A 15,116-nucleotide genomic window follows, 5' to 3' on the forward strand; every position below is an offset into this window, starting at 1 on the left:
TTTACTTGGCTCAATACCTAGGAGTAGGAATGCTGGGTCAATTATATAAAAACTGCTGAGCTATTTTCCAGAGTGGCTGTGCCATTTTCCATTCCCCCCAACCCCCCAGCAATATATGGGAGTTATTTTGTTTTAATTTTAACCTTTCTAATAGGTGTGTAGTGGTTGCTCACTGTGATTTCAATGTACAGAAATCATTTTTCGGCATCAGCTTTGCTCTCCTATAGCCTATTCTCCATATAGAAACCAGAGCAATGCTTTTTACACATATGTTAGGTGAAGGTGTAAACCAATGATGGTCTGTCCGTACAATGGAATAGTAAACAGCGATAAAAAGAAGTATGCACTGCAGTTAGAGGCAACAACATGGGTGAATCTCAGATGCACACTAGCCAGTGGTCGGCAAACTGCGGCTCGCGAGCCCCTTGAGTGTGGCTCTTCCACAAAATACCACGTGTGGGCGCGCACGTACAGTGCGATTGAAACTTCGTGGCCCAAGCGCAGAAGTCGGTATTTTGTGACTATACGAAGTGAAAGAAGCTGGACTCAAAAGACTATCCATTGTATGCTCCCATTTACATCATGTCCTGGGAAAGGCAAAGCTGGTAGGGATAGAGAAAGTAGATCAGTGGCTTCCAGGGTTTAAAGGTGTGGAAGTGTTGGATCACAGAGGGGTTCCTTGGAGGGTGTGGAACTGTTTTGTATCTTGATTATGGTGGTGGTTACATGATTGTGGATTTGCCAATACTCATAGAAGCATACACCAGAAAGAATGAGTTTTATTGTTGCCCTTACCCAGGTAAGAGATGATGGCTTGGACCAAGTGCTAACAGTGCAGGTGGTGAGATGTGGTTGCATTCTACGGGTAAAACCAATGGGATTGGTTGGTGAATTGGATGTGGGATATGAAAGGAAGAGAGGACTCAGGGACTGAGCCAGGTTTACTGCCTGAGGAACTGAGAATGTGGTTCTCACAAAATGTGATGGGGGCTGCTGGTGGAGTGAGGACACTAAGTTTGAGATACATATTAGATATTCAAGTTGTATGTATAAACCTGCAGTTAAGTGTGCTTAGAGATATCCATTTAAAAGTCGATGGCTCTTAAAGCCAAGAGAGAGGAAAGATCACCAGGAAGGGAGGGAGGGAGGGAGGGAGGGAGGAAGAGGGCCGCGCCCTGGGTCCAGGGTTCTGATTCTCTGTGCATTCTATGCTGTTCTAGCTCTTCAGTGATGGCAGGATGGATTCCCCAAGCTCAGGTTCCAAGCTTTAGGTGGGAGGAGCCAGGTGAGCAGCACTGTATTCGGCGACTTCGGTAGAGTCCCGTCCTGGGACACCCTCCTTCTGCGCTGGGTCTGGCGGTGCCCATAGGTGCCTGGAAGGCGGAAACTTCGGGCCCGGAACTGGATGTCTGTCGCGCGGGTGACGGAGGGGACGGCTTAAAGGGTCGGACTGCAGCGGCGGCCGCGGGAGGGGCGAACCGGCTGGTGGTCAGGGTGGCGGCGGCATGGCAGGGGTGCGGGTAAACGTGAACGTGGGCGTGCTGGGCCACATTGACAGCGGCAAGACGGCGCTGGCGCGGGCGCTGAGCACCACGGCCTCCACCGCCGCCTTCGACAAGCAGCCGCAGAGCCGCGAGCGCGGCATCACGCTCGACCTGGGCTTCTCGTGCTTCTCGGTGCCGCTGCCCGCGCGCCTGCGGTCGGCGCTGCCCACGTCCCACCCCGCGGCGCCGGAGACCGGGCCCGAGCCCGGCGAGCCGCAGCTTCAGGTCACGTTGGTCGACTGCCCCGGGCACGCCTCCCTCATCCGGACCATCATTGGCGGTGAGCGCGGGCCGGGGACGGGAGCCGGGCTCGCGGACGCCGGGCGGAGCTGTCGGGCGAGGGAGATCGCCTCGCTCTGTAGGTGGGGCCGGCGAGGCCCCGCGAGGCGGACGGGACTCGCCCAAGGCCCCCGGCGCTTGACTTGGAAGCTTTTCCCACCCGGCACCACCGAGCAGGAAGGTGCTTTCCTTAAAAAAGAAAAAAGAAAAGAAGTTCTTTATTTTTCAAAAAGTCAAGATGTGTTTGTTATACACGAACAAACTGAAAAGAGTACAAAAATTATATACGTAAAAAATGTCACAAAAAGGTCTCCGCTCACCTGTCCTTCGGTCGCCTTGTTCCCATTCCCAGAGTCAACCACTGTTCCCAGCTTCTTGCGTATCATTTCAGAAAAACTCATATAAAGACAAGCATATCTGTGTATACCTATATCCCCCTACTTATTTTTCTTCTTCCTTTTTTTTTAACAAATTGGTAACAACAGATACACTATTTTACTCTAAGGGTTCTATCTATATCTGTACATATAAAGGTACATCATTCTTTTAAAGGTCTCATAAAATGCCATTGTATACTTGCACCAACATTTCTTAACTATCTCCTAATGATGGATATTTATGCCGTTCCAAGTTTTTGCTAATGATGCTTCAGTGAATTTTCTGGAACAGAAATCTTTGATGGGTGTGCTAGTAGGATAAGCTCCTAGAACTGAACTGGCGGGGGCAAAGGGCGTGTGTATATGTATTTTTAATATTTTTATTTCGGAGAGGAAGGGAGAGGGAGGGATAGAAACATCAATGATGAGAGTGAATCATTGATCAGATGCCTTCTGCCTGATTGGGGGTCGAGCCCGCAACCTGGGCATATGCCCCGACTGGGATTCGATCTGTGACCTGGTTCCTAGGTTGACACTCAACCACTGAGCCTCTGCTAGGCCAGATGATTGTTTTTTATTGAACATGTTTAACCCGAAGTTCTACAACAACAGCATCTTCAAATAGTTATTAAAAGGGATGAAAAACAGTGACATAGGCATAGATTTGAAATCTATCAAAAGAGCCCAGCTGGTGTGACTCAGTGGCGGAGCGTCCACCTATGAGACAAGGAGATCATGATTTGACTCTCGGTCAGGGCACATGCCCGGGTTTCAGAGGACTCGATCCCTAGTCGGGGGCATGCGGGAGGCAGCAGATCGATGATTCTCTCTCACCGATGTTTCTATCTCTCCCTCTCTGAAATCAATAAAAACATAAAAAAAGAGGAATCAAAGAATTTTGAAAAGTTCTCTGTGGGGAGAAGGATGAGCAGGGGCAACTGGAAGTAGAGCCAAAGCAGGTTCCTAGCTGTCACCACTTGGCACATCAGCGGCATCTTGAAAATCTTACAGAGCATGTCCTTCTCCTGGGACCCTCCAGGCAGCTGTTTTGCTGGTGCCGTAGGGCCAATCAGGCAAGGGTTGAAGGGAGTTTCTAGAAGTATGTTCTCAGGAGTATTGATTGGACCAGTCTGTGCAAATCCCAACTTGTCTTCCACATGGACTCTGACATGAGCCTAACGTGGTCTGTCTTGGGCTGATGATTTTATTGGCCTAATTGGTCCATGGGCATGCCACGTCCAATAACACAGGGATGTGTGTATTAGGTGCTTTCATCATTGTTACTGCTTAACTGTTCCATGCTGTAGGCAGTCTGAGATAATTTCCCCATTTTATAGTAGAGGAAATGGAGGCTCAAAGAAGGGAGGGGATTGGCCCAAGATCACGCTGCTTAAAGTCTGCTACTCAAGCCATATAGATATAAATTTCAGTCATCAGATGAATATAAAGAGGCATGTGATCTTCTCTACCCTTTTCTCCTCGTCTTGTAACTGAATTCTGTTTGGTCACATCCAAATATATTTTAAGGGATGGCCCTAGCTGGTTTGGCTCAGTGGATGGAGCGTCAGCCTGCGGACTGAAGGGTCCCAGGTTCGATTCCGGCCAAGGGCACATGCCTGGGTTGCAGGCTTGATCCCCAGTGGGGGGCGTGCAGGAGGCAGCTGATCAATGATTCTCTGTCATCATTGATGTTTCTCTCTCTCTATCCCTCTCCCTTCCTCTCTAAAATCAATAAAAATATATTAAAAATATATATATTTTTAAGGGATGTACTCTGAGTCAGTCTAGGTTGGAAGTGGAAGAGACAGGTTTTAAAAAAGAGAGAGAGAGAAGGGAAATTCTTAGTTTTTTAAATATATAATGTAAAGTGATGAAGGATGTACTTTTGGAGTCAGAACTGGGCTTGGGGCCTGGCTTTCACTCTTACTAACTGTATGATTTTTTTTTTAAATATATTTTATTGATTTTTTACAGAGAGGAAGGGAGAGAGATAGAGAGTTAGAAACATCGATGAGAGAGAAACATCGATCAGCTGCCTCCTACACATGTCCTACTGGGGAGGTGCCCGCAACCCAGGTACATGCCCCTGACCGGAATCGAACCTGGGACCCTTCAGTCCGCAAGCCGACGCTCTATCCACTGAGCCAAACCGGTTTTGGCAACTGTATGATTTTTGAATCTAATTCTGGGCCTTCCAAACACTGGCAGATAGTAGTAACTACAAAGCTCTTTATTGGCATTGCTTTTCTGGCATGTTTGCCACTTTCTGGGCAAACCCTACAAAAAGTGTGGTGGTTACCATTTAACAGTTGAGGAAATTGGGATTTAGGGGTGTTGCTAATAAGTGGTATAACCCAGATGTGCTTCACTGCAAAGCTTTCCCCACGCTTCCTCAGACCACTTTATACCGCCACTGCCCCCTTCTAACGTATACATTTGTAGAGAAGCTTTTGATAGGGCACAAAGGTTTCAGATACTGCCCTGATTCTATATGACCAATGCCCCAAGAATTTGGCAAGTCCTTGGTCTAGACCAGTGGCCGGCAGACTGCGGCTCGCGAGCCACACGCGGCTCTTTGGCCCCTTGAGTGTGGCTCTTCCATAAAATACCGACTTCTGCGCATGGGCCACGAAGTTTCAATCGCACTGTACGTGCGCGCCCGCATGTGGTGTTTTGTGGAAGAGCCACACTCAAGGGGCCAAAGAGCCGCATGTGGCTCGCGAGCCGCAGTTTGCCAACCACTGGTCTAGACTATAAAATTATAGAAGAAAAGAAGAGGAATTTTTCTCTTATGTGTACATTGTGAACCTTTTTATTTTTCTCTCACCTCCTGAGTAGGACTTTTCTTGTTATAGGCATTAAAATGTGACCTGAGCACATTGGAATGGTGAGACCATGGCTGCTAGTATTTAGCCTTTAATAGGTCAGATTCCCACCCTCCTTTGAAGGGAAAGGAGAAAATAGAGTTTTTTCTTTTGAGGGGAAGGATGCTCACATTTAAGGTCCTGCTCTGACCCAGGCCCATTGCCAAGAATTTGATTCTGTGCAACAACCTCAAGTGGTGGGCATGTAGTGGGAGTATTAGTCCTATTTTTCAGATGAGGAAACTGAAGCTTGCGAAGTAAAATACCCTGGGCTGATGTTGGAACCTAAGTCTGTTGCTCTTCTGGTCAATATCTTTAGTTATCCTCATGATCCGTAAGACCATGGTATCTTTGCCTTCTTGAAATGTCTCCAGAGGCCAAATCCTGGCTTGTGGCAGCTGGACTCTTACAGTTCTGGACTTTGTTCTTCTTTTCCTAACCACTTGCACTCCTCCTCTCTCTAACTCATTCTCCATGTAGTAGAAAGTGTACTCCTCTTACAAGTGATCCTCAGATCTTGCCAACCCTCAGCTTCAAGACTTTCCAGTGGCTTCTTATTGTGCTTAGAGTAGACTCCAGCTTCCTTTTTATAGCTCACAGGAAGAGACCCTCTTTATGGTCAGGCCTTTGCTTTCCAACGAGCCTCATCCCTTCCTCCCCCTACCTTCAGCCACACTGGCTTCATTTCTACTTATTGAATGGGCAGGTCTTTGCACCTGCTGTTCTCTCTGTTTAGTCACCCGGCTCCCCATCATTTACGTCTCAGTTTGAATGTCACTTCAGAGAGGCCTCCTCTGATCTACCTATCTAAGGTGTCTCCACCTCTCTTCTCCTCATACTTTCTCGTGTCCATATTTTGTTTCCATATAGCCCTTTCCATTACCTGATATTCTTTATGTGTTTACTTGTTAATTGTCTCTGTTCTCCAGTGTGTTCTCTCTTTTTGGTCCAGAGCCTGGGGTGTAGTAGCACTTGGTAAGTTCCAAGTGAATGAACCTGTGTACCAGCTCCTGGGCTAGCTGGTTATAGTGAGCAGAAAGCAGTCAGTATGAAGTAGGTACATAACGCATGCTGATTCTTTTCCCTTCGTAGGAACCGACAACAGAGCCAGGGAGAGGGCACTGTTCCACGTGCAGAGTGACCTATTGAGCTTTTAGCACATAGGACCAAAGCAGGAATAACCTAATTTGCTGGGGGCAGGGGTGGGGGAGGCATGATAGGGAAAGAAGAGCTTTCCTAGTAGAGAAAGTACCTGGGCAGGGCTCTGAGGCTTAAATCTGCTGTCTTGTTTGTTTAGAATCAGAGATAACAGCTGGCATTTAGGTGCAGCTGGAAATCAGCATGGTGTGTAGGGAGGTGTACCGAAGATGAAAATAAAATGTTGATGGGCCAGATCCCATAGAGTGGTGTTTGGCTTAGATTAGGCCCTTAGTGTAGATTTCTCCTAAGGGTACTGGGAGGCTTTTAAAGCATGTTTGTGACATGTTCAGGCCCAAACTTTAGAAAGGCAAGATCGCTGGGCAGGGACTCCTACTGGCAGAAGGCACTGCACCTATACCTGGGATTGCGGGAAGACTGGGCTTTTGTTAGTGTTCCCAGGCTGTTGTGAATGGTTTGGACCTCTTGCTGAATACATTATTCTCAGTAGGAGGAAATTAGAACTATTGTCTGAGTTCCATGATGATATCTCTGCATTTTTTTTTACACACACACACACACACACACACACACACACTCTCTCTCTCTCTCTCTCTCTCTGAAATTTAATGTATCATAAAGCTGGCTCTCTTTAATCCTGTTGCTCCCCTAAATAGTTTCATATACAAAAAGAATTATTTCTTAACTTAGAGAAAATTGGGTTTTATCTCCTTCATCTATGTGGCCATAGATACAACTCCTAAGTGGGGCTATGGGGTTAATAGCAAATGGGGTAAATAACTTCCCATTTATTTAATGCTACCCTCATGTTTTTTTGTTTACCTTCACAGCAATGTGTGAGGTAAGAGATATTCCAATTTTACAGATGAAAAAGCAGAGGCTCAGAGAGATCAGGAAACACAATTCATAAATGGCAGAGCTGTTTGAATCCATGTTGATCTGACCACACAGCCTATACTCAGGCATTCTCAGTGTGAATGACGAAGTGTGCCTGTCCTCTCCAGTCCCCTGTAGTGGTGTTTCAGGGCAGCATTTTTCTCTAATCCATTTTGAGTATAAACCTTTCAGGGTTAGAACTTCGAAAAGATTCAGTAATGTATGTTTTAAAGACTTGGGTGGGGATGAGGGACTTGGACCCATCCTTAATCTAACTCTGGCAGGAAAGAGGAGAGCTGAAAAATGCCGGTATATTGGTTTGGCAATTTATAGTCCTCTAGTGGCTGCTAGGATTAACAGTGTATTGTCTCCTGGTCTTTTGTTCAGTAGTTAATGAACAGCAGCTCTTCTGCCACCACTTGTTGCCCTGATCTCTTGCCTCCCTGATCTCTTGCCTCCTGTGCCTACTATTTATTTAAGTGGTTCTTCCTGCGTGGCTTGGACCATCTCAGGTCCCCCTGGACACAGCTGACGAAAGCTGCCAAAGCTTTGTAAGTCTAGCTCAGGGTTACTCTTTTTGGAGGAAAAACAGTCAGCAGCCCTGGAATTTTTATCTCTGCAGCCTGGGAAACAGTGTTCTTTGTAAAACAAGCTAAGTTGCCTTCTGTTTTTCCAGCTTTCTGAGCTCTTGGTGCCAGCATGGAGAAAGTGCTTGTCCCTTTGCCCTGTTTTATCAAGGAGTATGCTTGCAGCCTGTCTGAGCTACTTTCTTTGGCCCCATGAAACAGGGTGTTTGTGTGTGTTACTGAATGTGTGCTTTTAACCAGATTTTTAGAAAAATTGATTTTAGGGAAAGGAAGAGAGAGAGAGAGACAGACACACAGAGAGATATATTGATTTGTTGTTCCATTTACTTATGCATTTATTGGTCGATTTTTGTATGTATTCTGACTGGGAATGGAACCCGCAACCTTGGCACATTGGGATGACGCTCTAACTAACTGAGCTACCCATCCAGGGCTCAATCAGATTTTTTATATTAATGTGTGGGCATCTTCACATAATGCCCAGAAAGCCATACAGGACAAGCAGAGATAACAAACTGGGGGCCTGACCATTTGAGATATTTGGATGTTATTCTAACGCAAAACCAACCAACCAAGCAAAGGAAAAAACCCTACTTTTGGTTTTCCTTGTCTCTAAGTCTTTTTATGAATCTGTGTAGAAATACATTGTGGTATTAATATATGTTTGCCCTAAAACAGTGGTTCTCAACCTTCTGGCCCTTTAAATACAGTTCCTCATGTTGTGACCCAACCATAAAATTATTTTCGTTGCTACTTCATAACTGTAATGTTGCTACTGTTATGAATCGTAATGTAAATATCTGATATGCAGGATGGTCTTAGGCGACCCCTGTGAAAGGGCCATTCGACCGCCAAAGGGTTCGCAACCCACAGGTTGAGAACCGCTGCCCTAAAATATTGAGGCATATATACTTATATTTTAATCCTCATCGAGGACATTTTTCCATTGATTTTTAGAGAGAGTGGAAGAGAGAGGGGAAAGACAGAGAAATATCAATGTGAGAGAAACGCATTGATTGGTTGCCTCTTGCACTAGCCCTGAATGTGGGACTCTTCAGTCCACAGAATGACGCTCTACCCACTGAGCCAAACTGGCTAGGGCTATTGAGGCATATTTAAAGGAGTTGATATAAGTGGAAATGCTTCCTTAACCTTGACTTCTTTAGTTCCTAGAATCTGCCAGGTATAGGTTCCCCGAACCTTGGTGCTTACCCAGGGAAAGTTGCCTTTTATTTTTTTATTCTTTGTTGAAAGGTGTGCACCATACCAAAGATTCTCTTCTCTAGTGCCACTTAAATTTATTTTATTAATTTTTAGAGAGAGAGAGGGGAAAGGAGAGAGAGAGAGAGAAACATCAATAGGCTGCCTTCTGCACTGAGCCTGCAACCTAGGCATGTGCCCTGACTGGGAACTCAATCAGCAACCTTTCGGGGCCGGAATGACACCCAACCAACTGAGCCACACCGGCTCGGGCCAGTGCCACTTTTGTCATGTTCTCTACTGGTGTCTCTTGTTTTAACTTGCTTAAAGCCTCTTTATGTCCAGATTGGAAGTCAGCCTCCCTCAGTGCAAGTTTCTATTCAGATACAAGGTTTCCTGTTTTGTCTGCTACCTTTTCACTCTCTCACCCCACCTGATCTCTATCCAAGTTGGAGTGCCTTTAGCCATCTCTAGGAGAGTCTCAAGTTGAACTGTGTCTGCAGTACTTTCTCCTGGAGTTGGACAGCGGGTGACTTTACTTCAGTTTCGATGACAGTGTGGGAGTAGCACAATATCAGAGATGAAGCTCTGAGTTTAAATTAATGCAGAATATTTGAACAGGAACCAACAGGAAAGAAAAATGGAAACAGGTAGTCATATTTCATTCTGTTAGGGTACATTTTTCTTCTCATGGGGCTTGCCCTTGAGAACAAAACATATCAAATGTTAAATCAAAGAATATTTTTGTAGTCATGCTAGGAATAGAAAATAATGCAAAGACTTTGCCTTGTTAAGGCAGATATTTTTGCTGGAAGGTTATAATCAAAGTCAGAAGGAAATCATAGCCATAGCTTTTGGTAAAGCTGTAATCATTTAAAATTAATTGTTTTTAAACTTTTCACTTAGCATCTCTTTTGTTTTCTCTCAGCATGTCTCTTGGGGTTTTCTTCAAAGTCAACCCATCCAGGATGGAATAAGATTTGAACAGGCATCCCAGGCATCATAAATTAAGCCCTGGGATATATCCCCATCACCCTACTCCCCACCTCCACTCCACGATGGCTGTCATTCCTTGTTGGCTGGAGCCTCAGTTGACCTTGGGCTATGCTGAATGAAGATGACAGTACAGTATATGCAGCTCTGATGCTTTAGGTAACCCTAAGGCCTCAGTCCTGATGAGGTGGAGCCTGTCATTTCTGAGGTGGCCTCAGGGTGGAGTGGGGAGTAGGAATGAGCTGGGCTCCAGTTCCACCTCATGCCTCCACTCCTCTGTTGCAGGCTGTCTTCCAACTGCTGTTCCCATTAGCCTCACAAGGGGCATCACAGGACAGAGACAGCTGAATTACTCTGTGTGGGCCAGGCACATAGATATTCAATAATGTTTTTAAACATTTATATTGAGATATAATTCACATACCATAAATTCACCCATTTTAAGTGTACACTTCAATGCGGTTGTTTGTTGTTGTTTTTTAAAATATATTTTATTGATTTTTTGCAAAGAGAAAGGGAGAGGGATAGAGAGTTAGAAACATCAGTGAGAGAGAAACATTGATCAGCTGCCTCCTGCACACCATCTACTGGGGATGTGCCCGAAACCAAGGTACATGCCCTTGACCAGAATCGAACCTGGGACCTTTCAGTCTGCAGGTCAACGCTCTATCCACTGAGCCAAACTGGTTTTGGTTGTTTTTTCAGTATATTCACAATACTGTGTAGCTGTTGCATAGTCTAAGTTGAGAATATTTTCATCACTACAAAAAGAAACCCCAGCCCTAGCCAGTTTGGCTCAGTGGATAGAGTGTTGGCCTTTGGACTGAAGGGTCCTGGGTTTGATTCTGGTCAAGGGCACATTCCTGGGTTGCGGGCTTGATCCCCAGTAGGGGGCGTACAGGAGGCAGCTGATCAATGATTTTTCTCTCTCACCATCATTGATGTTTCTGTCTCTTCCTCCCTGTCCCTTCCTCTGAAATAAAAATTTATTTTAAAAAACAGCAACAACAACAAAAAAAACCGCAAAAGAAACCCCATACCCATTAGCAGTCACTCTCCATTCTCTCCCCCAGACCTAGGCAAACATTAATCTACTTAATGTGTCTATAGATTTGTCTTTTTTGGATATTTCGTATAAATGAAATCATACAATATGTGACCTTTGTGTCTAGCTTCTTTTACTTAGTGTAATGCTTTCAAGGTTCATCCATGTTGTAGCATGAACTATATATACTTCATTCCTCTTTTGAAAATAATTTTTTATTTTTAATTGTTGTAAAGTATATACTACATGAAATTTACCATCTTAACCATTTTTATGTTTACAATTTGGTGGCATCTATATCTAGAACTCTTTTCATCTTACAAAACTGAAACTCTATACCCATTAAATGATAACTCCCCATTCCCCTTACCCCAACTATACTTCATTCCTTTTCATGACTGAACAGTATTCCATTATATGGATAGACCACATTTTTGTTTTTTAAATCCATTCATCAGTTGGAGGACATTTGGATTATTTTCACTTTTTGGCTGTTATAAATAATCCTGCTATGAACATTGGTGTACAAGTCTTTGTGTGGAATGTTTTCATTCTCTTGGGTATAAACCTAGGAGTGGAATTGCTGGCCCATAGGGCAACTCTATTTCTACTTAAAGAACTTCCAGGTTCTTTTCCACAGCAGTTATACCATTTTACTTTCCCACCAGCAATGTATGAGGATTCTAATTTCTCCACATCCTCACCAACACTTGTTATTGGTTTGTCTTTTGGATCATAGCCATCATAGTGGGTGTGAGGTGGTATCTCATTGCATTTCCTTGATGGCTAGTGATGTTTAGCATGTTTTCATGAACTTGTTGGCCATTTGTATATCTTCTTTAGAGAACTATCTGTTTAGATCCTTTGCCCATGTTTTAATTGGGTCATTTGGCTTCTTTTTAAAAAGTTTATTATTTATGAAAGAGGGAGAGGGAGAGGGAGAGAGAGAGAGAGAGAGAGAGAGAGAGAGAGAGAAACATTAATGTGAGAGAGAAACATCGATCGTTGCCTCCCACGTGTGTCCCGACCAGGGACTGTACTGTACCTGCAACCTAGGTATGTGCCCTGACCAGGGAATCCTACCCACAACTTTTGTGGTGTTAAGGATTTTTAACATTTATGTTCATCAGGAATATTGGCCCGTGATTTCCTCTGTAGTGTCTTTATCTGGTTTTGGAATTAGGATAATGCTGGCCTCGTAAAAAGAGCTTGGAAGTCTTCCCTCCTCTTGAATTTTTTGGAATAGTTTGTGGTTGATAGGTGTTAGTTCTTCTTTGAATTTTTAGTAAAACTTGCCTGTAAATCTGTCTGTTTCAAAAATTTCGTTTGTTGGGATTTAAAAAAAAAGTTTTTATTGATTTTAGAGAGAGAGAAGGGAGAGGCAGAGAGAGAAACATCAGTGAGAGAGAAAAACATCAATCAGCTGCCTCCTATATGCCCCCTACTTGGGTTTGAGCCTGCAACTCTGGCATGTTCCCTGACTGAGAATCAAGCAAGTGAATTCTCGGTGCAACGGGGCAACACTCAACCAACTCAGCCACATGAGCTAGGGCTGCTGGAAATTTTTAAATTACTCCTTTAATTTCATTAGTTGTTATTGGCCTATTCAGGTTTTCTGCTTCCTCCTGATTGAGTTTTGGAAGATTGTATGTTTCTAAGAATTTGTCCATTTCACCCAGGTTGTCCGATTTGTTGGCATATACTTGTTTGTAATGTTTTTTTATAATCCTTTGTATTTGCTTGGTATCACTTGTCACTTCATCTCTTTCATTTCTGATTTTATTTATTTGGGTCCTCTCTCTTTGTTTCTTGTTGAGTCTGGCTAAAGGATCATCAATCTTGTTTATCTTTTTGAAGAACAGGCTCTTGGTTTCATTGATCTTTTCTTTTGTGTTTTATTTACTTATTTTTAGTCTCTATGTCATTTATTTCTGCAATGATCTTTATTATATCCTTCCTTCTACTTCCTCTGGCCTTTACTTGTTGTTGTCTTTCTAATTTTTTTTAGTTGTAGGGTTAGATAATGTATTTGATCTTTTTCTTGTTTCTTGAGGTAGGTAGGCCTGCAATGCTATGAACTTCCTTCTCAGGAGTGCTTTTGCTGTGTCACATAGATTTTATGTTGTTGTATGTTCATTTCACTTGTTTCCAGGAAGTTTTTTATTTCATTTTTTATCTCATTGGTAGCCTATTCATTGTTTAATAACATACTATTTAGTCTCCATGTATTTTAATTTTTTTTCTATTTTTTTTTTTTACAGAGAGGGAAGGAGAGAGAGAGAGAGTTAGAAACATCGATCAGCTGCCTCCTGCACACTCCCTACTGGAGATGTGCCCGCAACCAAGGTACATGCCCTTGACCGGAATCGAACCCGGAACCTTTCAGTCTGCAGGCCGACGCTCTATCCACTGAGCCAAACTGGTTACGGCAAATTTTTTTGAATTGATTTATAGTAGTTGATTTCTAGTTTCATGCCATTGTGATCTGAGAAGATGCTTGATATGATTTCAATCTTCTTGAACTTGTAAAGGCTTGTTTTGTGTCCTAACATGTGGTCTATCTTTGAGAATATTCCATGTGCACTTGAGAAGAATGTATATTCTGCAGCTTTGTGATAAAATATTCTATAAATGTCAATTAAATCCAATTAAGCTTCAAGTGATCCACAGCTTGTGGCTGCCTCCACTGGGCTTAGCTGCCCATGGGAGGGGCCACACTGAATTCCTAGGCTGTTTTTTTTAGCTGCATGGCACCTGAAGGTGGGTCAGCAAACATTCAGACTTTATGGAAGATTGGGTTATTTAGCTTTTTATTAATGAGTTGTGAGAGTTCTTTTTGCATTCTGGATACCAGTCCCTTATTCGATATATGATTTGCAAATATTCTGTGGGTTATCTTTACTCAATAATATTTGAGTTAAAGAAATAATTGAGTTGAGTTGAATTAAATAAATAAATTATATTGACAGAATTAAATGTTCTCAACACATTATTTGGCCTGTGGTAGGTGTGTAGCAAGTGCCATTTGCTTGTTTCTGGAAGGCCTATTGGGTTCTCTTCTGTTCTCTTCCTGGATCTGCCCATTTCTGTCTTTCCTGCCTCGCAGGAGATGGTTATCTGACTATTCATCCCTTGGTAGGGCTTCATCCCACATTAGGGTCTTGTCCAGGGTCTAGCCTGCAGATATGTCTTGATGGCCCATATAACAGCTTAAAATATTTAAAAACTCATCACTATTTAAAAGTCAGGATTTCTTATATAACAACCCAGATTCCTGGATTGTCTGGAAACAAGGAGACTCTCGTGTCCATGGAGTCATGCTCCAGCCTGTAGGCACTGGCCCAAAGCCGAGTAGAAAGGGTATATGCGCTTCAGAATGCTCTTCTTTCTCTTACATGCCTGGGCCCTGGAGACATTTGGGCTTGTATTCAACCACTTATTCAATGATTCTGCAAACATATATTGTGCATTTGTTTGAAAGTGAGGACAAGTGCCTATCTTCAAGGAGCTCCTAGTCCTGAGGCTAAGTAAGAGCAGGGGCAGTGCCAACAGTCAGTTAAGATAAGATGCAGAGTTATAAGGGTTTTATGAAAAGGAGCATAAGATGTGAATACTCTAGGAGGATGGTCTGGAAGTTTCCACGCCGAAAAAAAGAAAGGGCAGAGCTGACCCATGTCACAAACTGAGTGGTCAGCAGTATGAGAGTGTACCTGGCCAAAGAAGAGGAATAGTCAGTAGCTGCCACTTTGAAGTGTGGGGGAAGTGGGAGGTGAGGCTAGGGCATCAAAATAATGGGTGAGGGAGGAGGAGGGGCTGTCTTATTGACACTTTGAAGGATGGTTGAGATTTTGCCAGTGGAGAAGATGGGAGGCTTTCCAGCTACAGGACTTGAAGTAGACAAAGATACAGCCAAGATGAAGGAAGGGCTGGAATGTGAAGTTCACAGAGGGACCATTAGGGTGTTGGAGCTGCAGAGGCAGGTGTGGCCCAGAGCACAGGAGTTTGGAGAGCCTCTTGTGTGTGTACTGGCTTTTGAAGAGTCTGAGGAGAGGGCAATGACAACTAGTCTGGTGGTTGGACATCCCTCCCCCCATTGTGACTGCAGCTTTCAGAGCTGCTGGAAGAGAGAGGGAGCGTGATACCACTGGCAGAAGGGCACCATCAGAAGGAAAGTGTGGCTCCTGAGGTGTGGA

The 15,116-nt window shown here is 43.9% G+C and overlaps 1 protein-coding gene across 4 annotated transcripts in view; it reads left to right on the plus strand.

Moving 5' to 3' along the window:
• EEFSEC (eukaryotic elongation factor, selenocysteine-tRNA specific) overlaps positions 1 to 15,116 on the plus strand; it is a 273,459-nt gene that overhangs the window by 6,151 nt on the left and 252,192 nt on the right. For 2 of the 4 annotated variants that reach the window (XM_081096595.1, XM_081096594.1), the window contains exon 1: positions 1,471 to 1,824. The exons of 1 other annotated variant lie outside the window; for it this stretch is intronic. In XM_081096595.1, the coding sequence (XP_080952721.1) occupies positions 1,506 to 1,824 (319 nt within the window). In that variant the 5' untranslated portion in view covers positions 1,471 to 1,505. Of the gene's footprint in view, positions 1 to 1,454; positions 1,825 to 15,116 lie in introns of those variants that run through there. One more of the 4 variants, XM_081096596.1, reaches the window with a different exon arrangement.

The sequence above is a fragment of the Myotis nattereri genome, assembly GCF_964212035.1.
Source record: "Myotis nattereri genome assembly, chromosome: 8".
Taxonomy (NCBI): domain Eukaryota; kingdom Metazoa; phylum Chordata; class Mammalia; order Chiroptera; family Vespertilionidae; genus Myotis; species Myotis nattereri.